This window comes from Fundulus heteroclitus, chromosome 9, assembly GCF_011125445.2.
Source record: "Fundulus heteroclitus isolate FHET01 chromosome 9, MU-UCD_Fhet_4.1, whole genome shotgun sequence".
NCBI lineage: Eukaryota > Metazoa > Chordata > Actinopteri > Cyprinodontiformes > Fundulidae > Fundulus > Fundulus heteroclitus.
The window spans coordinates 5967136-5992109 of NC_046369.1; the positions used below are offsets into that span (position 1 = coordinate 5967136).

Below are 24974 nucleotides of genomic sequence, written 5' to 3' on the forward strand. Positions count from 1 at the left end.
TGTCATGTGGTGCCCCCCATGGTTGGTGCCCCTGGGCACTGGCACACTGGCCTTTATGGATAATCCGGCCCTGCCTGACTGTTACCAGTATAAACCTAATCTAAACCTAATTGGCACTTTAGTCCTAAACAGTACCATCAATCCAAAAAGTGAGTACCAAAAAGGTCCTCACTTTACTTGTAAAATGTGCACAAAATTTTCTCACTCTGCTGCAAGTACAAGAACGCACACACACAACCTGCACGCAGCCCTGTGGGCATGACAATGCCTGTATGTCCTCCGATGTCTGTGGACAAAGCTGTAAAAAATAAGATGAGGTAGTCATTTATTTTACACATAAGGATTCTGAAATCTTAAGAACATGCAATTGTCATGCAGTTTTCTGATGAATGAACTGTTTGCTTGAATGCCCGTTAAGACACGGTTAAGTACAATGATCTCATTCAAGCGCAGGAAACCTTTCAAGTGACCAGAATTTCATGACATTAATCTTCAAATGCAGTTTTAAACAATGAATGTGTTCTGATCTTGTTTTGTTCAGAATCCTACATATTGGTAATCTTCAATTATTGACTACTGTTGCCATCCAGACATATTTTGTCTAGTGTTTTGAATGTACTTCTTCTCAGAACAGAAAAGTTTGAAACTTAGCAGGTTTAATTTTTTGCCTTGATTTGGCAATGTTCAACAAACACCTTATTCCAGCCCTTGGATTGATCAGCACCTGATGGTCTCACAGTAGGAAACTTGTGAGAGTCTTCTAATGTTGACTCAGATAACTAACAAAGAAACACTCAGTTGGATCTATTAAGCCTGATGGATTTGTTTAAAATTCCGTTGCTTGGTTGTTGTTTATTTCATAGTACATTTTCACTTCTATTACATCTGATTCTTTAAAGTTCCAGCAAGCTTATTTTTTTATTTTTTTTACCCTTTTTCACCTGCAACTAAACAGGTGAAACTCAGCTTATGCAGTCCTGTAAAGTAAGTAAGTTTCCCATTAAGTCCAGAAAAAAAATACAATATACATGAAACCTTCTTTTTCAAAGGAAGACATTGATGGACTTTTAATCAAATTAGACTTTTATCAAATATTTGGAAGAATCAGGCCTTCTGGATCAAGTATACGCTGCAATCCCAGAGCCAAACATGGAGAAGCAGCATTTAGTTCCACTTATCTGGAACAAACTCCAAGAAGACTCTAAAAGTGCTCAAACCCAGAGTTTCTTTAAGTAAAGGTTAAGTCCCTATGTGTTTATTGATTATAGTGTATAGTCTATTATAATTGGTGTGGTTAACAGAAACATCATTGGATGAAGTTTGTAGCTAAACTAATTTGACCTGCTGCTATTATTCCACTACAAAGTGCTCTCCTCTATGTGTTTTTCTTCTCTCTTGTTCTGTTCATGTACAGCACTTTGAAATGTGCTATACAATTAGCTTCCCCTGCCTTGGAACAGTCTCTTTAAAGAAACATAGTGCAAGTTCCACAGTCTTTGCACAAGTTTACGCAAATTGAAATGACACCAGTGTTGTGCACATGCATGGGAGAAGAGGAAAAGCATCTCCACTGCAAAAATGGAACTAAATCTAAGTACAATTTTCTTGGAATGACTATATTTTTCCTTGATTTGAACAGCTAAATAAGACTATTTGCCAACTGAATGGGTATGTTTACCCCTAAAATAAGATAATTAGATATCCTGCACTTGAAATAAGATGATGGAGATTAATTGTTCTTATTTTAAGTGCAAAAATATTTTTCCATTGGCAAATGGTCTTATATGCTCAAATCAAGGAAAAATATACAACTTTGTCATGGTGCAGCTTTGCCTGCTGCACCATGGACATTTTCTTTCACTTTCCTCCTCCCATACAGCCCAGTCCCTCTCTCCTCCACTTATTCCTGTCACCTGCTGCTACTAATTAGCCGGACTCATTCCACCTGCCAACCTCTCTACTTAAACTCACCTCAGTCAGCTCCTCCCCGCTGGATTGTCGTCATTCCTGCCCAGAGAGTTTGTCCCGAATCACACTCATGAACTGACTAATCCAGCCTATACAGGCAACTGCAGCAAACAGAGGATAACTCTTTTTACACATTGGGCAACTGTAAGTGCATGTATGAAAAATAAAAATTAATAAAATTTAACTTAAAAACTTCCTCCATGCACCTTTAAGTAATGTTAGTTTTCTTCATGTTGTGTTTTTTTTTCTTTTGGCTAGTCATTAAAATACATAATGAAAATATTTTTATAATGTACAAATCTAATTTAATCCTTAAACAATTCATATCTTACTGTTAAAGAGAGTTTACACCTTCAGATTCTTTTTGATAGATTTGAGACTGACAAGATAAATAATCTATTTCATGAGACTGATAATGATGGTTTAATGGTACTTAAATCTAATTTAATGCAGCCTTTATAAATTCCTGACATAGCAGAGTTGGTAATCACCCCAGGAGTTGATGTCCAAGTAGATTCACTGAGGTCAGAGTGTGCACTGTTGCAGAACCTTTAGATTGGTTGTGTGAAGAAGAAAAATTGCTTTATAAAAGACGATGGCAGTGTACTTTAAGTTTAGGTTTTAAGTTGAATTTGAACCAACCAGATTAATGGAACATTTTTCTTTTAGAAAGATAAGACCAGTTCAATTCAGATTATTTATTTAACACAGATTCAGAACAAATGTCATACACAAGCATACAATCAAACCACTCTTATACAGACAGATTCACGGTCAATCACTTACATGTACATTTGATCCTATGATGATGTGCAATCAGGTTCTGTTTACTGCAAAATTTGAAAACCCATCTTAATTTATCAATTCATTAACTTTGCAGCAATCCTTTAGATGAAACATGCATGTGGAGACAGTGCAAAGAAACATCTGTCCATAGCAGAAGTCTTCAGCAGAAACAGGTTCAGTGTGAGGATCTGCTCACACATACCAGACATGTTTGACTATAAAGCAGTGGGCCAAGTTATTTAAAGACCAGAAAGACCATTGCTCATATTAAATCAAGCATATTGTTTGAGCTGAGAAGGTTTTCTTTTTTTTTTTTTTTTGGTATTTTGGTTTCTTGTTCACAAGTGATGGTAAGATGGAATGAGAGATGGACAGATGGATTGGGGCAGCGTCTGCAGTTATAAGGTTGCTGTTCCAGTCTGTTGCAGTAAAGAAAGAGTTAATCCAAAAAGCAAAGCTCTTGATTTACCGGTCTGTCTATGTTCTGATTCTCACCTCAGTCATCTCGTGACCAAAAAAGCAAGATCCCGGATACAAGCTGTCGAATTGAGCTTCCTCCGGAGGGTAGCCGGGCTCAGCCATGGAGATTTTTTATGTCGGGGGAGCTCAAAGTAGAGCCGCTGCTTTTCTGCATCGAAAGGAGCCAGTAGAAGTGGATTGATCAGGATGCCCCCTGTGCGCCTGCTTTTGGAGGTCTAATCACTGGGAGGAGACCACAGGGAAGACCCAAAACTCACTGCAGGGACTATATATCCTGTTTGGCACGGGAATGCCTTGTGGTCCCCCAGATTGAGCTGGATGATGTTGTTGGGGAGAAAGATGTCTCCCCAACCTGAACTTGTTGTCCCCGTGACCTGACAACAAATAAGTGGAAGACGATGGATGGATGGATGGATGGATGGATGGATGGATGGATGGACATTGTTCGACAGCTGATGATTTGGACTTCCCACTTTGAGATAAAATAAATATAAAAAGTCTAGGTTGTCATGTGTTTTTTGTTTTCTTTTTTTTTTATTGCTTATTTTACGTAGGTTATTCACGTCTCTTTTGTCAGAATCCGTGACTTGTTCTTTGAAATAAGAACAGCAAGAAGTGTCTTGATCAGCGTAATTTGGTTTCTCATGGCCCCTGCTGCTTCCAACAGTTTCTTTGATACCGTGATTGGCTAACACCAATCTTTGGTAGGCGGGCACTAGTTGTCACTTTGCCCTATCAGCTCGGAAAGCTCTGCTGAACGTCCCTCCTTTCCCCGAATGGATTTGATGGGAACAGTCCCAGATAAGACAATTCATAGAATGGAGAGTGCTACACATTATCAATCTGGCTGGCCAGGTTAACAAAATCAACCTTTTTCAATGGCTATCTCAGTCCACAGATGGACTGGTGATGTAAAATGTATATATTACAAAATAACTGTGTAGAACAATTATTAATGTTTGATGCCTTTGTGACAAATACGACATTATAAATCCTTTTTGGTTATAAATAAACAGCATCAAAGTCACAAAGTCTGCCATGTTTTTATTGTGATGGTATGAAACGATTTTTTCCCCAAATATAATATAACAAGGACAAAAAACAGACCCTAAAATATTTTGAATGAGAACAAATGCCTCCTGGTTTTCTGAAATCAGATTTTTCTCTTTATTATCTATTGTTAATTGTTAGACAGGCATAGAGAGCTCTCTTAGTTCCCCTCTCTTTGTATTCATTTGACATTCCTGGTGGGGAAAATCCAGAATTCCTAATGAAGTGCAAAACATTACACATGCAAGCAGAAATTTTGGATGGCTTGCAGCTAGTTTCACAGTATTTCCCCTGCATGGATCTGTACCGACCACGCTACTGCCAAAAGAGCATGAAACAGAGATGACACATGCTGCAAAACTTGAAATGTATGCCACTTCCTCAATGTTATCCTTTGACTGGCTTGCTTTGTTTCAAATGTGTTTCCAAACCATGTACACAGATGAATGACCCAGCAAAGGAATTCTTGTGACAACTCAATGAAATGGCTTGTGCAGGGCAAATTTAATGTGTGGTTTTGCACAGACAATGCAGGGGTTTGAGCAGACCTACCATGCCCTGGAGCTGGGTGATGAAGAAGAGCAACATGGAGGAGAATGGGGCCTTTGTCAGGCTCCAAAAGTTTGATGACATGTTGTAGGAAGCAACAAAACCTGACCCAGGAGAATCAGCTCCGTAAAGGAAGTACGATATGTAATTATTACATAAGCACAATATACTCCAAATAGTGTTGATAGAGCTTTCGCCTGCTCTGCTTCCAAACTCTGGAATTCCCTCTATCCAGACGTCTGCAATATCGACACCCTCTACCAGTTCAAGTCTAAACTCAAAACCCAGCTGTTCAAAAGTGCAATGCTCTCTGTGATTGCCAGTTCAGCGTAACTTTCATTGTTTGTTGTTTTATCCTTATTGTTCTGCCTCTCTGAATTGCATAGTGTCCTTGAGTGTCCTGAAAGGTGCTTTTTTTATCTATCCATTTTGAACAAGTCTATCCTTTGTAGGGTCACAAGGGGCGCAGGTGCCTATCTCCAGCAGTCAATTGGTGAGATGCGGGGTACAACCTGGACAGGTCACCAGTCCATCGCAGGGCAACACAGAGACAAACAGGACAAACAACCATTCACGCACACACTCACACCTAAGGAGAGTTTAGAGAGGAAAATTAACCTAACAGTCATGTTTTTGGACTCTGGGAGGAAGCCGGAGTACCCGGAGAGAACCCACGCATGCACAGGGAGAACATGCAAACTCCATGCAGACAGACCCAGGGTGGGTCGACTCGAACCCAGGACCTTCTTGCTACAACAGCACTACCCACTGCGCGCCACTGTGCAGCCCGCTTTTTTTTTTTTTTTTATAAAATGTATTATTAAGAACATAATCCACACAAGTATGAAGTAATATAGTTGCAACTAGAAAAACAAACAGAAACCCCAAAATACCTGCGAATGGTAAGCTGAAGGGAATAACTAAGCAAAGCACAATCCAGGGGAACATAACAGCAAAGAAATAGTAAAATTACATATACAAGAGAAATTTAAAACACAAACACATGAATATCGTGCCACTTAATTGTGAAGTTGAACGGAAATTACACGATTATCCAACCTTTTGGAAAACAACAATCTGAAAATTGTGCCGCATGTATTTATTCAGCCTTCTTGACTCAAATGCCTCTAAATAAGATCCAGAGTTATCAGTCAGTTTGATTAATGGCTTATGAGTAAACCGGTTTAAACTCTGGATAAACATTTCTGTTTATCCAGAGAAGGTTTCAGAGGTTTGTTAGAAACAGAGGAAACAAAAAATAAAGATGTTCTGGTCATATGAGAAGAAAGTTGAACTTAATGGTCTTCCCTCAAAATTATGAGGGGGCGGGGGGGTGCACATTATTCTGATCACACCATCTCTATAGTGATGCATGGCAGCGCCTGCATCATGCTGTAGAGATACTTTTCTTCAGCAAGACAATGAAGATCCTCAGAGTTCTTGGGAACATGGATTGATCTAGACAGAGTATGATCCTGGAAGAAAAGGTATTTGATGCCGCAAAAGACTTGAAATCGAGAGGGAGGTTCACCTCCAGCAGGACAAAGACCCTAAATATAAAGTCAGAGCTACAGCATGATCCATTTAATATTTTAGATTCATGCATTAAATTCTACAAAAATGTGGCGAGAATTGCATAATGATGTTCACATACACTCTCCATTTCATCTGACTGATCTTCACCCTTTTTGCAAATAAAACGTGCCAAAGAGTTTAGTCTCCAGGTGTGCACAGCTGGTTGATACATATCCAAAAGACTTGCAAATCCAACTGCGGTAAAAGTTGTTTCTACTAAGTAATGACTCTGGGAGCTGAATACAAATACAAATCGCGATAAAAGAAAATAAATGTATGCTTTTCCTTCCACTTTACAACCACACTAAGTTGTGTTGTTCTGCCACATGAAATGTCAGTTAAATACATTAAGGTTTGTGGTTATACCATGATAAGATGTAAAAAGGTTTAGGGAATACTTTTGGATATTTTTGCAAGCCACTAAAGGTGTACTATTACATTTCAATATTGCTACAGTTTTTATGGAGCTGGACATATCAGTTCATTGTTCCAACATTTGGGATATTTACCTGTTTATTCATCATACATGTCCTAATTATAATTTTGTTGTTATTATCCTATATGTTGGACTTAAAACGTTCTAAGTAGGCATCCATCTTCACTAGCAGCTAACAGCATTACACAACCTAAAACCAAAGGAAGTTTTGATATGCAGAATTATTTTCTGTCAAGGCATCCAGAATATTGTTTCTTTTTTTAACAGTGACCATTAACATTTCTCCTTATTGCCAGTCACAAAACAGGTGTTTTTAAACTAAATTTACAAAAACGTTAAGACACAGTCTTCCATTGTCATCTCATAATACATAACATTCAAAATATAAAACTGGGAAAAATTCTGCCTAGATGCTGTGTTTTTTTAAGTTTCCTATACTTATTTTTTGTTACCTTTAATAAACCACCAAGCCAATTTAGAAAATCATTGCTCAATGCTGCTGCTGGCAAATAATAACCAGCCACTTCCCTGATTGCATTTTCGCACATTAGGTTCTTTTGTAAACATTTGATAACATTCAAAGCAGGCGTTAGGATTTTCCAAATGACATTAGGCACCCACTAACATGAGTCATCTGACAGGAATACTTCTAATTACTAGAATAGATTGTTTTTGTGCAGAATTCTAACATGATAATTGAATTTGCTGTTCTGAGCTACTTTTTCAAGTGCAGTCACATGGCCCCATTAGGGATTTAAGTTGCCTTTAGTTCTTGAGTTAGGGCATTACTGACCAAAAAGAAGTCAACCAAATAACTATTTACTGCATCACTTTGATTGTAACATGTTTAAATGGCACAATTGACTTGATTCTCGACTTGCTGCTTCCTTGAGCCAAGAGCTACTGCCTGAAAATAAGTCAGAAACCATGGTCCTCTTTCATAAAGCTTTCTGGTACAAAGAAATATTTGTATGGACAAAATTCTTTGCATTTTTTAAACAACTCTTATTTAAAGTTACAAGTTACATATTAATTGTTTTTAGTTATAAAGTCAACTATTGTGTAGGAAAATCTGAATCAGTTAAAAAAATAAATTCTAAAGTTTAAATTTGTCCCAATATGTGTCAGACAACAGACTGTGTGCCTAGAGTTCCAGCCAGACATCAAATGTTTTATAAAAGGTTTATTCAAACAAGAAAAAGTTAGTGAAAGTCAGGGAACCTGAGCAGGAACAAGAAGTTAGCAGCTTTGCAGTGGAGATAGCCGGTCTAACTCACTGCATCATTGTCTTGACAGATAAACAAAGAACAGTCCAGAATCCATGGAACAGGCAAGATTCATACAGGTTGAGACAGAAGTCAGCACAAAAAATCCAAGTGTTATGCTATTACACACAATTTAAAAGTGTTTTAATGTTTAATAAATAACTTTCTGTCTGTTAGGTATTGTCCGGTAAATATCAGCCCAAGAGGTGATAGGACAATAGTTGAAAGGGATGATTTAAGCACTGGCATTCTTTTAACAGCAAAACCTGCACACATATAGAATAAATGAGTGGCAACTTCTCGTCAAGTTCAAGAATTTATTAACAAAAATAAAATGAGAATCCAGAGAACATCACTATAGAATGCTGTTTATCTGAAATAACACTATATTTCAATCAACAAATCCTCTCTACGAGGCTAATGAAACCTAACTAAAACTACTACGCAAAGTGAAGATAAAAAAGAAGCTAAAGAACTATGTACACACAAAAGAAACAAAAGACAAAATAAAGTGGTTGATCATCATCATCATCATCATCATCAGAATAATTCAGTGAATCCTGGTTCACTGCAGATCTAAGTTAAAGAACCAAAGTTCATCTTTATGAACATGGAATGGTTAAATTAGCTTAACTAATTCAGAACAACATTTAGTATGTGTTTCAACCCATTCACAATGCAAATCCTGAATTAAACAAAACATTATTTGATGAAATAACATTTTAAAGAATGATTTTCTCAGTAAACTTTTAGAACACTCGATTTCATTAATGCAATTATACCTCCGGGAGGCTAGGGGTCAGTGTAGCGATCGGTCGCTAAAATCGGTTAATCCTAAAGTTATATAAAAACACCATTTAATCAACATTAATATTCCATATTAACGCGGTAATAATGCTCATAGCACTATTGAACGATGGTGGAGCGAAACTAAACAAACCTTATGCATGAAACGAACCGTAGTTGTGTGAAGAGTGGAAGTTATCTGGAAGCTAATAGCATTAGGCTACTGCACATTCGGCTCTAATTTTAAAGCTTCGGCTTTATTTTCGTCGTAATGAATGGACCGGAAACACAAGCATCAATATCCCATCAATGTATAAAACCCTTGTGGAGATAACGTTTGTTATAACCATAAAAACACATTTGAATTACATCAGCGTGGCATGGTCTCAAAATGCTAGCGGGAGCTATCCTGTAAGCTCCACGTGTTTCAAAAACACAGTGAAAAATACATCAAATAACCTTCTAAATAGCCCTTTTGACTTTCCCTGTTCATTTCTCTGCCAAACATGTCGATGCCTCTGTGTCAGTTCGGTTCACATTAGGGCATCCAGTTGGAAGTAATTGAATTACTCCAAGAGAAAGCAGCGGGCATGCGGCTATGGGCTAGCTGAACGTAGCTGTTAGAGCAAGCGGCTCCGGGTCTCCGGCATGTGAAACTTAGCCCTGCAGCGGGCGACTTCAGCTCAGTTTTTGCTCTCAGCTTGAGAAAATGGGTCCTGTGCCAGACATGACAACCTCAGTCAACAGGATGGGGTTCAGAAAAAAGTAGTAAAATGTATTTATTTTACGAGCTGCCTAATAATAATATGTATATCTTGCTGTAGGCCACGTTGACCTCTGATAGGTTCTGATCCGCTCCTCCTAACATCTCTTCTTCTGAGGCTTAGCCTCCTGTTGAGCTGATTCTAGACAAAACCTTAGATGCCACCAAGACAACTTGGCCAAGTCAAGTTTTTACGACCAGTTTAAATTTTAAAATGTTTTTATTTTCATTATACACTATGGTATGTTGTCTATTTTTGTGTAAAGCTGTGCATGATTCCAATTTTCTTCCATCCAACTTGGATGTTTCTACAGCGAAACATCCTTTAAACATCTTAAGACCCAATAATTGGAGTCCAAACATAGGTTTTTCTGATGCCTGCAAATTATCAGTTTCTATTTACACACATAGTTTTCTTTCTTCTGACAGATCTATAAATGAGGTTGACAATTAATCAAACACATATGTCTCAAGAGACACTGATCTTTTTCAGCATTTTTTCAACTGTATAAAAGCCTGTAATGTGACTATAGTTTTCAGGTCTTAAGAGGTTAAGGACATTTCCCTTCATTTCCAAATCTGTTCCAAATAAATACGCGGAAATCATCAACACATGAAAAAATTCTTTGCCAAAATCAAAATTAAGAACAAAATGACTTTCTATAGACCAATTACCACTAGAAGTCCCAGAGAATTTGAGTTTTCCTGCAAGCCCCCCTCTTCAAGTTTGTGTATTCACTCTATCTTTCTAACTGTCCCTATTGTAATAAACTGTGATATGACCAGCCCTTCTATGCATGTTCCAAACACTTTTCATTACATGCCCCTGCAACATCAGACCTTTTTGCAGGAATATATTGATAAGTCATATCTAAATCTTTTATTTAGGCAAACCTATTGAACAACCAGATATCATACGGGTCTTAGTTCCTGAGCTGAGAACAGGTCATATCCATGCTTTTCCAACAAGGCAAGGCAGAGCCTATTTATATTGTCCATTCACCAACAGACTCATTTATATTGCAAATCTCACTATGTGAAAGAAAGAACAACTTAGAAAACAATTGTATTTTGTCTTGTCTCGCCTTTTCATGTCATTCAACATTTCAGCTTAGAAAATGACAAATAGTATGACTTCTGGATGCTGATGAAAATTCTCGTAGCTCTGGGCTTTCTAGTGTTAAAAATTACTAACTGGGCTATGGAATGACACAAACATTGTCAATAAGAGACCATTAACTTTACAGGTACAGATTAAATGAAAGTGTTATGACTAGGGAACTGACCTCCGTCACTATATCCAACATCCTTACTTTGAACTAGGGAACTGAACCATTAAAAAACTATTTCTCTAAACTGATCAATGAGCCAACATTTAAAGGGTTAAATTGATTTCAGTTTGGTTAAAACATCTATAGGTCATAATTGCATTTATTATTAGTAGTGATCATGGATTTACCTCATAAACAAGAACTAAAGTGATTAATCTTATATAAAGAGAATCTTATATTAATATATATATATATATATATATATATATATATATATATATATATATATATATATATATATATATATATATATATATATATATATATATATATTTGCTCTTACCCGCGACCCCATGAGGGATTAAGCGGGTCAGAAAATGGATGGATGGATATTTGCTCTTAATAAATCCTAATCCTGTGATGATATGAGACATCTGCCGTTTTTTGTAGCATGATCATGTTGTTGTAGCATGTTCCTCTAGTTGAGGAAATCAGGCACACATGCAAACATATTTCATCAGGGTTTACACAAAATCTCATGTCAGTGCCCTATTTACATAAAGTTGTGATCAGAATCCAGAGTCCAGGAACCAGAAGGTGCAAAAATTTAATCTTTGCCATCCTACACATGCTACAGATGTGCTACACGATCTAAATGTATCCTGCTTAAACCGACACAAGAGTGTTGCTGATTGAAGATAACGATAATAAAGGGACATCAGTTCAACATTTTTAAATTTCAAATCAAGTTTAATGTATTCAGAATTTTAAGGAGTCTCTAGAGGTATTTATCTGGACCACAGCTGTGCATGCAGAGCGCTGATGGTCCATTTTGACACCCATTCATACGCGGATGAATTTTATTTTAACATCCAGCAACACTCTGAGCATTGTGGACCCTGTGAAACATGTTCCAAACAGAAACCCACACAACTTTTCATGCAAGCCAGCTCTGAATCACCCCGACATCTGAGCAGATAAAGAAAAAAACATCTCAGTTTGCTCTGACAACAGCATCTGCTTGTGATCTGCCTGGTCAAACTGTCTCAGAGCATGAGTGGCCATGCGGCCTCGGTGTGTGGCGGCGGTTGAAACCATCCCATTGTGCCGCGGCTCTGGACCAGCCCGGGTGTCCTCTCAGTCACATCAAAAGAGCTTCCTCTGGCACTGTAGAGGAGCCCACCGCCCCTGGACCTACTCGTTATTACATGCGAGGGGAGACTTGTGATCTTTTTAATTATTCTGCACTTCATTTCTATCCCACCATTCAAAAACGCAACACGGGAATTGATTGCCTCAGAGATCCATCTTTATAATCTCCTCCAGGCCCATAAATTATCCAACTTTGGGGCAGAGTAGAGGAGCTGTGCAGACTCAGGCAGACCCCTTTCACCGCAGAGCACAGCCACCCCTTTGCAGTGCCGTTGGTAGCGAAGTGGAATGAGAGCGGGGGGGTGCAACGCTGAATGGGACTGCTCTTTTGCTCGTGAGGGGGGAAAAAAAGTACACTTGTTATCTTGTGAACCCTCAAACATGTAAGATAGGAATCTCTTGAATGTCAGCGACAGAAATGGAATTAACAAGAGATCTTTTTATTGTCGCAGAAGGTCATTAGGCTGCCAATCGGGGTAATTATGGAAATGATCTCCCCAGCTCTTTGGAATGTTTTCCTGCTTCCATAAGGACTTGAAAGTGTCCAATCAGCCTCTCTCGTGGGAAAGTTCAGCCATAACTGCAAGTGTACCAGCAAAATCAAATTAAGCAAAGAGATTTCATTAGTATTTATAGCCCCGAGGCATTTGTAAAAGTATGGCTCAGTGGAGTGATGTGGAACTGTGGAGGGGAGAATTATTGCCTAATGACAAAGGCCATACCTAGAAGACATACACATGGATAATGAATAGGAGGCATTGATTGCATCTGCAATGGGGATTCTTGAGGGATTGTAAAATATTGATGCTTGTGTAGCTGACTTTGGACTCCAAGCTCGGGTTTCAGGGTGCTAACTTTCTTTGAGTGTTAACCGTGTTTGCATTCCGAACTTCACTATTTATATATGTTGTATTTAAATAGTTATATGAGCTAAATAAGTCTCAGCTAAAGTAGTATGTCTAAGTCAAAGTATTACTCAAGGAAAATAAAGCTATTTTAAATGTATTGTTCTGGCTATGTTTTTTTTTTTTTGCCATTATGATTTATTTTTGCTATAACATAAAAGAACAAATGCTATTATAATGCAATCAATAATTATTAATACATTGCATATATATTGATGAATTTAAATTTAAGCTAAACTTAAAGCATTAACGATTAAGATATATACAGGGAACATCCAGTGAAAGAAATTGCAGCATCAGAGTCTTTAATAACTGAAATTAAGTTTGGTAAATGTGCACGGGCACAAACAATTCAAATGCATTGCCTCTTGTTGTATTCATTAATAGGGCCTTGCAAAAGATTATAAATCTCTTAAATGTTTCCACATTATGTCAAAGAGGTTCGACTAATATGTAGGCAAAGGTACTTTGGTTAGATAAGATCAAAATAAAATGTTTGGTGTGGTGGAAAACAGACACTCTGGCCTGAACACATCATGCCCGCTATGAAACCTGGTGGTTGGCAACATCATGCATTTTTGGCAAGACAACGAAAATGGTCAAAACAGGGTGAATTAAAAAAATAAAGCTGTTAGAGTCTGCAAAAGACTTGAGACTTTATCCTGAACATACAGTCAAATCTACAATGGAAGGGTTTAGATTAAAGCATAATCGTGTGATAAAATGACCCTTAGATCTCAAATTATTTCATATCTGTCAGTATCTGAAAGTGGATATGCACACCTGATGTCTATCCAGTCTGATGAAGCTTTAGTAAATTTGGAAACTAAAATGGCACAGAAGAAATTTTCGGTCTCCATGAAATTGTGTAAAGCAGGTGGAGACATTCCTACAAAGACCTGAAGCCATACCTGCAGGGAAAGGTGATTGTACAACATACTGACACCGTGTGCAGGCAGTTCTCCTCAGATTCTTGTTTGTAAAAAAAATAATAGTAATAATAAAATATGTCTTTTTTTACGTCCACTTCATATTACCTGTTACTTTGTGGTGATTTTTCACTGTTCTGGAGAATTAAAGGATTTTATTTTGTTGTTTATTTCTTTATTTTTTGTGATCCAGATAAACCATTTTTTTCCTCAAATGAATATTTCCCCCTGCAGGTAAGTTATGGATAAGTGCCGGTCTCTAATGAGAGAAACCAAACAAGAAACAAAACCACTTTCACCCTAATTGCCCCATATTGCACAGAAATGTGTGCATTTGACATTTAGTATTATAGTGTGAGTCATAATTCAAACGGAAAACCAAAACAAATCAAATATATGGAAGCTTAGTAAAGCTAAACATCATGGGATGGCAAGTCACTTTTTTAAAGCATGTCACATTTTAGAATGAGGCTTTTCTTGCCTTTTGATTTTTAATAAGCTGGAAATATATTAAAAACTTAAAATGACAGTTCAAAATCAGTTTAAATAAAATGCTTTGAAGTTTAAAAAATGCTATTTTGAGCGCATGTTTTTATCCTTATTATGAAAATAAATTAAACAATACTGACAGGGTCTGTGTCAAATATATTCACCTATTGTGTAAAATAAATGCACTTCATTGTCAGGGCTCTGTGAAATGAAGCCAGAGAGTGATGTGCAATAAATTGCACCACCTGATTTGAATCATTGAGTCTATTCAGTCTACTTAACCTCTGTGTAATTGACAATTTAGAGGTGCTGTCCCTAATTTCAAGAGACAGCACCATGACTTTGATAAGGATGTGCACTTCCCCACTGCAATAGCCGACAAGGGCACTTTTATAAAGCAAATAGGAGATAGTAAGGAAAGTTTTGCTTTATATTAAATAACAAATGCCTCTGTAAATATATGATGACTTAAAATGAAAGCACAGTCAATTTATTGAAATATTTATTTTTACAAATATATATTTGGCTTTTAACATAATATTACAAATAAAGAAAATTCTGAATCCAAACATGTTTCTCTGCCAAGCCCAAACCTTTTGCCTCTTCCTCATCTTCTGCAATAATTGGGTTCGACAAGAGGTAAAGTGTCTTAGAGTGGAACCTGACAGATTAGGTGAAGGAACATTATTATGGGTACAGGGCAGGCGAATGCGGAAGGTAATTTACTCTGATGTTATATATAAATGTATGCATCAATGGGCAGAGGATATTGAGTTCAAGGGTCGCGCTGAATGAAAGGTCCCTTTCAACCTGGTTCATATGCAAACACGAATATGTGCAGGGCGCACATCTTCCTAAAGAAAAGCATGTAACGTTGAGGGGGTTTCATTTATTGAACAAATAAACATTTCACCAAATGTCAGTTTAAGATGACACAGCTTTACATATTTTGGTGCATTAATTAACAATTATCATAATTGTTGTGTGATAAATGTATTCCTTTTTATTTATAAACCATACAAGCAAACTATGTTGTTGATCGATCAGTCTTGATGCGGTTGTGTTATTAAGTCTGGGATTATTACCATCTTTTCATGCACACATTGCTTGGATGCAAAAGTGTTTTGACTGTGGGTAAAAGGTGAGCAGTGGGGCCAGTTTGCAGCTTTTTCTGGCCTTTTAATCTGCCTCATGCATGCGCTCACACAACCCGACACCATGCCGATGCCTTCCTTTCAGTCACCATCTAAATAACAAAGAGCTACAAACTGAGTAACATTGCAAGTATTTAGCAAGTATACATTGGCATGGTAATCCCCAACTGCATCTGGCTGGAGGTGTCATTTTCCCACCAACAGCGGCAGAAAATCTTCAAAGTTTGATGCAGGTCTGTCCCCTCCCAGTGGTCTTCTCACTGCCGGGGTTTGGACCAACCAGGGTCAGGTGGCGAGAGAAAAGTTAGAGGTCACTTAAGACAGAGAAATAAATAAAAACTGACATTGACTGGCATTCAAAGTCCAAAAAAAAAAAAAAATTAAAATAAAAATATGTTCTCTGCTTTCAAGACTGAGCTTAAATTTTAATGTTTGACAGAAAAATTACTTCTATCTTTATCGATTTTATTAATTAGCATTGGATTTGAACAGTCCATTAAAACGACATATAAATAAATTCATAGAAGTATATTAACAAACAAAACCAAAAAAGTGGATATATGATCTCATTAACCATGAAAAGAAAAGAAACTTGACATCATTTCTTTTGTGCTGGTAGACCTCACCTAGTTCTGGGAGTGATTTGGCTCTCCAAATGACTAATGCTAAAATTCTGCATAGATGCAGATTGCACAGTTGAATATATATATATATATATATATATATATATATATATATATATATATATATATATATATATAAAGGATATATTCAAAATTAATAAAATCGGTGGTGGGGGTATCGCGTGAAATAGAAGCCAACTTACAAATTAATGTGTACAAGTAAGAAAAAAAGCAGAAGTACATGAGATGCGTCACGGAGTTGCAGAAAAGGCCGGCGTGCTTTGTTTCTGAAGAGATACAGAAAATAAAAAAGATGAGGCCTCCAAACAATCGGAAATTGGGGCGCGCTCACAGGCACGCGCAGGAGGCAGCGCGTGGCTCGGCGTCGGGCCGTGCGTCGCTGCTTTGATGTGACGGGGAAATGTGGCTGCCGCACATCCAGCGCTGGGAGGAGGGCTTGAAGATGAGCTCCGTCATATTGTTTGACACAAACGCTCAGCCTGATGGAGTGGACTCTGTGGGAGCCGCCGAAAATAGTGATTTCCCCCCCAAAAAAAAGAAAAAAGAAAGAAAGAAGGGAGGAGAAAGGAAATAGACCTTGCCCTACCTTCATGCCTCTGGCTGGGATCCCCAAAATCCACTTTATCCGATGTGAAACGTTCGATTTATGGGGCAAACATAAAAATCCATTACACCTTTCCTCCGTTCCTCCAGTAGCTTGAGATTTTTTGTTTATTATTAAACTTGACAGGGTGAAGATTTTGCGGCGGTTGTAAAATAATTAGCATAATTACAGACGGGCCAACAATGCATTAATTTATCATATCTGTGTGTTATAGCGGCGGCCCTCAGATGCACTCTAACCTAATTAATTGAGCTGAGTACGTCCAGGAATGGGTTGTACTTTGCATATTACGGAAAGAAGATGGCTTACAGAACCATGCTGCAAAAATAGCATGTAAAAATCTGCACAAAAAATAATTCTACAAAATGTTTTGTTCCTTGCAGACGATTTTAAATGGATTTAGATTTTTTTTTATCATTAATGTCTTTTTAAAATAGGCAACGCATAAACAAAGCGACTAAAAACGTCCAGTGATATTTATAATTAGCTCTTTTTGAACCTTTATTGAGCCTAAAATGTCTCTGAACAAACACTCATAGCCGCTGCAGGTCACCCTGACCTCTGACTCCATCTGCACAGTTACAACCTATATGAGAGAATCTATTCATCAGAGTTCACCAGAGCAGCACATTATTATGATCACAATTATTTGTTATACCAGCGACCTTGGTGGTATAGTTTTTCCAGCGCTGCTTCCATCCCCAGAGTTGGCTGCCGCATCTCTTGTGTGTCCCTCCCAACGGTTTCATGGAGGAGTAAGATGGCTTATTATACTAAAAGGTTTTCGTCGCGCTAAGCTGTGCATGTGTGCTTAAAATGCACATTTCATTAACAAACTGCGGAGGTATAAAAGCGGATTTATGAGGCTTCAAAAGATCACAGGAAGGACGGGTTGGAAAGCCCATCTCACTCTGCGAGTTTTTATCAGCAGGTAGCAACGCAGGTAGCAAGAATATATATATATATATATATATATATATATATATATATATATATATATATATATATATATATATATATATATATATATATATATATTTATATATATATATATATATATATATATATATATATATATATATATATATATATATATATATATATATATATATATATCAGAGCCAAACGCACATTTTGACCATGGGCCTTGGGGACCCAATTCACATAATTTATTAAATAAACAGCAACAGTTTAGAAAAAGATAGAGAGGTGAAATATTAAATATCAGTGCGGTTTAAACTAAGATGGGAAGAAACGGTCGTTTATTAGTTGATTTGTTTGCATGAAATGGGACTTAACTGCAAGTACAACAGAAAGTTTTGAACTGGTGTGACATCACGCTAAACCGTGAAGTTAATTTTCTGATGAGGCATACTGACAAAACACATTAGTTATGCAATCATAACTGCTGCATTTGTCAGTTAGTTTCATCACCAAATACGTTTCTTTTTGCTGGCATTCATTTGTTGGTCTAAATATTTACAGCCCAATGGAAAGCAACATCAAATGCATAACTTTTTAGACATTTTTGCACAAATTTCATTGGAGATTCGACGTCTAAATGTTGTGTGACAAGTCAAGCGTGGTCTGGTGTAGAGCCCCCTGCTGGCTTTAGAGGGGTGTTTGGTTTGCAGATGCTTTGGGCAGGCTGTGCAAGCTGCACCTGCCGGTCTGATGACAAAACAGGCAAGAGTGAGAGAAATCCGAAGCCTAAAATAAAAACGTAGAAAAATCAATAATGCAGCTAATAATGATACAATAATAAATCTATATTTAAAGATCCCATGCTTTGCTTGTTTAAGATATTGCTAGTTTAACAAGACGCAGACTGAATGGTGAAAAAGGCCTACCTGCAAGTTGTGTGTATATATATATATATATATATATATATATATATATATATATATATATATATATATATATATATATATATAAAACATTGAAAAGACGTCCTGCTATACACGCAGGCTTGATACTCTTACAGAATGCATACAAATTTGCTCACACACGCATGCAAAAAAATCGCCAGTAGGCCTACAAAAAATTAAGTCATTCAAAACATTTACGAGAAAAAAAATATTAAATGTGCTTTTCATTTAGAAAAGCAGCAAACCAACTGAGTGATTCCTTAAACACACAAGCGCGCCGCGGATGAGCAGCTTGAAAGTTGACGCGGACTCCGGTTTCATCTGCTAAGTAGTCCGTATCGACGGACCCTCGGATCCCTCAGGTCAGCGGAAGATTAAACGCGAGGCCAGGCTAATCGGAAGCCGGGGTTCCGTCCCTTTGACCCGTGCGCGCGTTATTAAAGACAGCGTCTGATTAATCCTCGCTTTTATCCCGGACCGTGGAGCAGCAGGCGCGTCAGAGCGAGAAGCGCCACTGCGCACAGCTGTTGGATCAGATGGCGGCCGAGCAGCGGTCAAAGAAATGTTTCAAACCACAAAACGAATTTTAAAAACAAAATAACACAAGTACTTAGATTTATCCTGCTTCTGTGAGCGTGCGGTTACTGATTAACTAATTATCTGATGAAGAAAAGCAAATTCGACATACTGACAATCAGAATTATAATAATTCTAGCGATAATAAAATGAAATATAAATTAGGCAAATCCCGCTGACTCAAAACGACAATGTATTAACAATTTTTTAATATTTACATTTAAAAAGAAGTTCCCTGAACTAAATATATATATATATATATATATATATATATATATATATATATATATATATATATATATATATATATATATATATATATATATATATATTCTCCGTAAGCTGCTTTTGCAGTTCACATTGTTCTTTATTTTATTTACAGTTTGTTCTTTACCTTTTTTTCCCAAGCATGCAAACTTCACATTAGTTATTCTAAATATAGGCGCGGAAACAAAAAGATCTCTCTTTTCCCAAATCCCAGCCTTCAGCCTTCAGCGCTCACCACCAAGCTTGTGCATAAAAAACGCCTCTATTTGCATTCACCCGCTGCCCACATTTCCTAGTTTGTTTTTCAAATGCAAAGGCTCGTTAGCACCTCTTCCAAACTTAAGGAAATTCGCTCCTCTCCCCCAACATTCGTGGCCGATGCTGCTGCCGCCGCAGCTGCTTCTCCGCGTTCTTCCCACCGCCAACCCTGCAGGAATAAATAGACTTGGAAATCATGTGTTGTATTAGCACATTGACTTTTCCCCAGCGGGATCTATAATAATGCAAACATCAAACGGTGCTTCGCAGCCTCACAGAGACAAAGCGGCGAAATGCACAGGGAAAAAAAAAGAAAAGAAAACATCTTTCCCCCATGCACAATTTCACAGTTTAAAAGATAAAAAAACACACATACACATACACCACAGAACTCAATCAAGCAGATTCCTTTAACTTAGCTGTCGCTGTTGCCGCTCTGCGGCTGTCAACAGGGCTCGAATTAGCAAAAGTTAAAGGTTGTTTTTGCGCAGCCACGTTAGAGCGCATCAGATCTTTCAATCATGCAGGCCAATTTGCTCCCCCTCCTCCTTCTCCTCCTCCTCCTCCTCCCTGCGCAACCGTTAAATGGTCTATGACGGACGAACACGGAAAATCAGCGGAAAGCGGCGCTGCTGATGTCCCATTGTTGACAAATCCACGCAACAACTCCAGTTTGCATGCTTTAACGGGGAGCGCAGAAGGCTTTGGGAAGCGAGGGAGAGATGAGAGGTGGTGGTGGTGGTGGAGGTGCGGGGGGTGTGGCGTCACCGAACCACGTGTCCAGCTCTGATAGTATATCTTATACAAGGAGGGGAAAGTTATCTATCAGCCAGTCCGGTTAAAAAGCTCCGGCGTTTTTTTTTTCCCCCTCCCAAAAAAAGCAGCGAGTGTCATTTCGACTCAGCTCGCCAAATATCGCTGGTTTTAGGACGCGCGCTGCCGCTGGGGAGAGACGCTGGAGCGCAAACGGGGGAGAGAGGAAAAGTTGCGCGTTCTCTCCAAACAACTTCTGAGGCAACCCGCGCCGCTCGGCTCTGCTCTCCTCTGCAGGCCCGCTCATCCACAGAGCGGGGAATATTCCTAAAACTTTGAAGTTCTGCACACCTCTAGATCGTTGGAGGCGTCCGATTTTTTTTTTTTTATTTTTTTGGTCCAGCTGAGCCCCGGCGTGTGCGCACTGGCCGCCGCACAGCTGTTTCACTCCCGTGAGTTTTGTCCACTGTTTTTCTTCTTTTTTTTTTTTTTTTACATTCAAGTGTGAGTAAGCCGTGAGATGACCCTCTCTGGAGGCAGCGACCGAGCCAGCGACATGTCCGGCCAAACCGTGCTCACAGCCGAGGACGTGGATATCGACGTGGTGGGCGAAGGAGACGATGAGGGCATGGAGAGGGTGGACAGCGACTGCGACAGCCCGGGCGGAGGCAGCATCCTGCGCGGCTTTCGCGGCGAACCGGCCGACGATGACCTGGAGGACGAGATCGAGGTGGAGAAGGAGGAGATGAGGTCCGGGGGAGGGAGCCCGTGCTGCGAGAGCTCCGGGGAAGGAGAGCCGGGCGCGGGGAAAGGAGAGGGTCACGACCAGAGCGCAGCGCCGGGAGGAGCGATCCAGAAGCCCAAGAGCAGCTTGGTGAAACCGCCTTACTCCTACATCGCCCTCATCACCATGGCCATCCTGCAGAGCCCGCAGAAGAAGCTCACCCTCAGCGGGATCTGCGAGTTCATCAGCAACCGCTTCCCGTATTACCGGGAGAAGTTCCCGGCGTGGCAGAACTCCATCCGGCACAACTTGTCTCTGAACGACTGCTTCGTGAAGATCCCCCGGGAACCCGGGAACCCCGGGAAGGGCAACTACTGGACCCTGGATCCGGCCTCGGAGGACATGTTCGACAACGGCAGCTTCCTCAGGAGACGGAAACGGTTCAAACGCGTGCAGCCGGACGTGCTCAGGGATCAGGCCGCGCTCATGATGCAGAGCTTCGGGGCGTACAGCCTCGGAGGCCCCTACGGGAGGCACTACGGGATCCACCCGGCTGCGTATTCCCACCCGGCGGCTCTGCAGTACCCGTACATCCCACCCGTGGGACCCATGCTGCCGCCGGGTGTCCCCCTGCTGCCCTCGGCGGAGCTCAACAGGAAGGCGTTCAACTCTCAGCTGAGCCCGAGCCTCCAGCTGCAGCTCAACAGCCTCAGCACGGCGTCCATGATCAAGTCCGAGCCTTCGAGCAGGCCGTCCTTCAGCATAGAGAACATCATCGGGGTCTCCAGCGCGTCGTCCGTGACGCCGGGCGCCGCCCAGGCGTTCCTGCGGCCTCCGGTCACCGTTCAGTCGGCCCTGCTGAGCGCGCAGTCCCTCTCTCTGAGCCGGACCTCTGCCGCGATCGCTCCCATCCTCAGCGTCCCTTCAAATATTATTTCTGGACACGTTTTACCTTCAGCGGCGGCGGTGTCCAAATGGCCATCACAGTGACTCAAAAAAAATAAAAAAAAATTAAAAAAAATTAACTCGTATTTTTATATAGAGACTTTATCACCGGGAGGCGTGAAGAGCACAAATCAATAGGCAGCACTGGACTGTAAAGCCATGAAAAAGACTCTTGAAATACGGAGAAATAAAAAAAGGAAAGGAATTCTGTACAGATAATATTTGTAAATATTTGTTTTTAAGAAAAAAGGGAGAATAATTTTACCAGTTTGATTTTTATCTGTCCTTTATTCCTGTTTGAGGTCTGTGATAATTATTTCGATTTTTCTTCTTCTTTTTTTTTTCTATTGGCGGCTCAACTTGACACATTTCATACAAGACACGAACTAATGCAAAAAGACTGTTTATAATAATATTAATAATAACAATAAAAAAACAAATATATGTAATTCTATGTGGCTATTTGGTGTTGTAAACTGAAATAATTTGTAAATAAATTTATGAAAAAGTTAAAACCATTTTCATTTCTTTTAAAGTTATTGCAAAACCAAAGCATCTTTATTTGATACTTGTTTAAAGAAATTCGCATTCGAGGTTAATTAGAATTAAACAACAAAACAGAAAAATGTGCAATCCCGTTCAATATTCGAGAGCAAACGTTCGTATTTGTTATTTGTATTTCAAGTTGGTTTATTAAAAAAAAAAGATCACAATTTCAATTAAATTTATAAAAATAAAATAGATTTCTTATAAATATTATTTTGAATAATATTTTATTTTTCAGATTCGTAAAGTCGTAAAGAATCACCATGATTATTATTTATGTATTCCTCTGATAATGAAAGTAGTAATATATATATATATATATATATATATATATATATATATATATATATATATATATATATATATATATATATATATATATATATATATATATATATATGGCACAACTCTTTTTATCAACCTCGTCAGCCTGTATCTTTATACAGTATATGCACTGCAACTTTAATGCTTAAATCAAACATATTTAGAACACGTTCATAAACGTTAGCAGTTTATTTTACAGAAAGCTGCAATTAAGCAATTCAAGGACCTGGGACCTGGTAAATTAGTTTAAAAAAATTGGCGCAAAATATGCATCGTCAAAATAAATAATAATAAGGTGGGAAGTGAGCTTTTAAAAGTCCAGAACCTGTTTTGGATGACATTGTATAAGTATATGGAACTAAAAGTTTATTTTTTTTAGTTTTCTATCCAACGATCCTCGGCCTGAGGTCACAGTTTAGACACATTTTCATCCCCCATCACATCACAGCCGGATCATCTTGCAGAATCTTCTGCGGCTTGGCCACCATAAAGGTAACAGTTTCGCAGTTGTGTCTGGCTAATCGCTTTTAGACAAACAGCAAATGGCGAGTGTGTGTGAGAGAGCTTTCAGGCGCTATATTTATCCGATCCCCATGGGAAAGGCAAAGGACTCTCTCTGCCTCCGTTCCTGCACAGACAGCCAGGAAGGTGCAGCTGATGAATAGGGTCTCATCAGATTATTCCTGCTGACGGAATTCATTCACTATTTTCTTTTTTTTTTCTTCTTTTTTGTATTTATGCATGTGATGATAATACCTCAGTAAACACGCACAGTGTGGTCCAGAATTGATATTGCTTGCTTATCGATTCTACTCAGCTCACGCTTTAAACCCAACTGAGGTGGAAAAGGAAAAGAAACATGCATCTTTGATTTTTCAACAGTTTGTTGAATGTTTTTGTCTTTTGACACTATTCTTATATAATTCAACAACAAAATTACGAATTTGTAAAAGAGAAATATAACGTTTATATATATATATATATATATATATATATATATATATATATATATATATATATATATATATATATATATATATGATTGGAGGATTTAATTGAAGGTGAAAGTCAAACATGTAGGTGTTTTTATTTTAAGGTTTAGGACATTTATAACTAAAAACCCACAGGTCAAGCAGTTGCTTTGATCGTAATGTATTGGTTCTGTGACTGGGAGACACGCGTGGAAAAAGGCGTATTTCTCCCTGTAAAGCAAAGTCAAGCCTTTGCAGAGAGAAACAAAAACCCTTCATCTCTGTAGGAGGCGAGGGTGGCCGCAGGAGAAGTGATCCCATCGCACCGGTCCTGCTGCGGGCTGGAAACGTTTCAGCAGAGCGTCCCAGCCGCTAGGGGGCGCTGATCCGCAGCTACAACTCCCAATTCAAGAAATACAAAAAAAAAAAAAAAATACAAAATACAAAAAAATACAAAAACATATGAATCAAATAGTTATTTAAGAGTAAAACTGAATAGTTTCTAACTCACTACCTATTTAAAATTGAAATCTAAACCGTCTATAAAGTCATATAGAAAAACGTGGTTGAATAATATGAATCCAATAGCACTACGTGCATCGGGTTGCAAAAGTGTCAAAACACCTTGACCATTTCGACATTGTGTCAAATCACAACCCCAAACTTTAAGTTGTTATTTTGATTTTTAGGTGATAGACCAACATAATACAGTCTAGTGCATGTGAAAAGGAATGAAAAGGATCCATGGGTTCAAACCTTTTGACTAATAAAGATCTAAACAGCTTGGTGTGCATTTGTATTCAACTCCCAAATAAAATATGCTGCGACAAAATGTTTTTAGAGATCACCCCGAATGCCGTTAACCTCAAAGTATAAATAAAGCTTTCTGCGAAGACTACAGAGAACAAAAAGATGAACACAGACAGGTCAGAGATA

At 38.6% G+C, this 24974-nt stretch overlaps 1 protein-coding gene across 1 annotated transcript; it reads left to right on the forward strand.

Moving 5' to 3' along the window:
- Positions 1-20562: 20562 nt before the first annotated feature.
- foxd3 (forkhead box D3) lies at positions 20563-22258 on the forward strand. Its single transcript, XM_012877978.3, has one exon. It carries the CDS (start codon positions 21049-21051, stop codon positions 22240-22242), a length of 1194 nt encoding a protein of 397 aa, XP_012733432.1. The 5' UTR covers positions 20563-21048; the 3' UTR covers positions 22243-22258.
- Positions 22259-24974: the final 2716 nt, after the last annotated feature.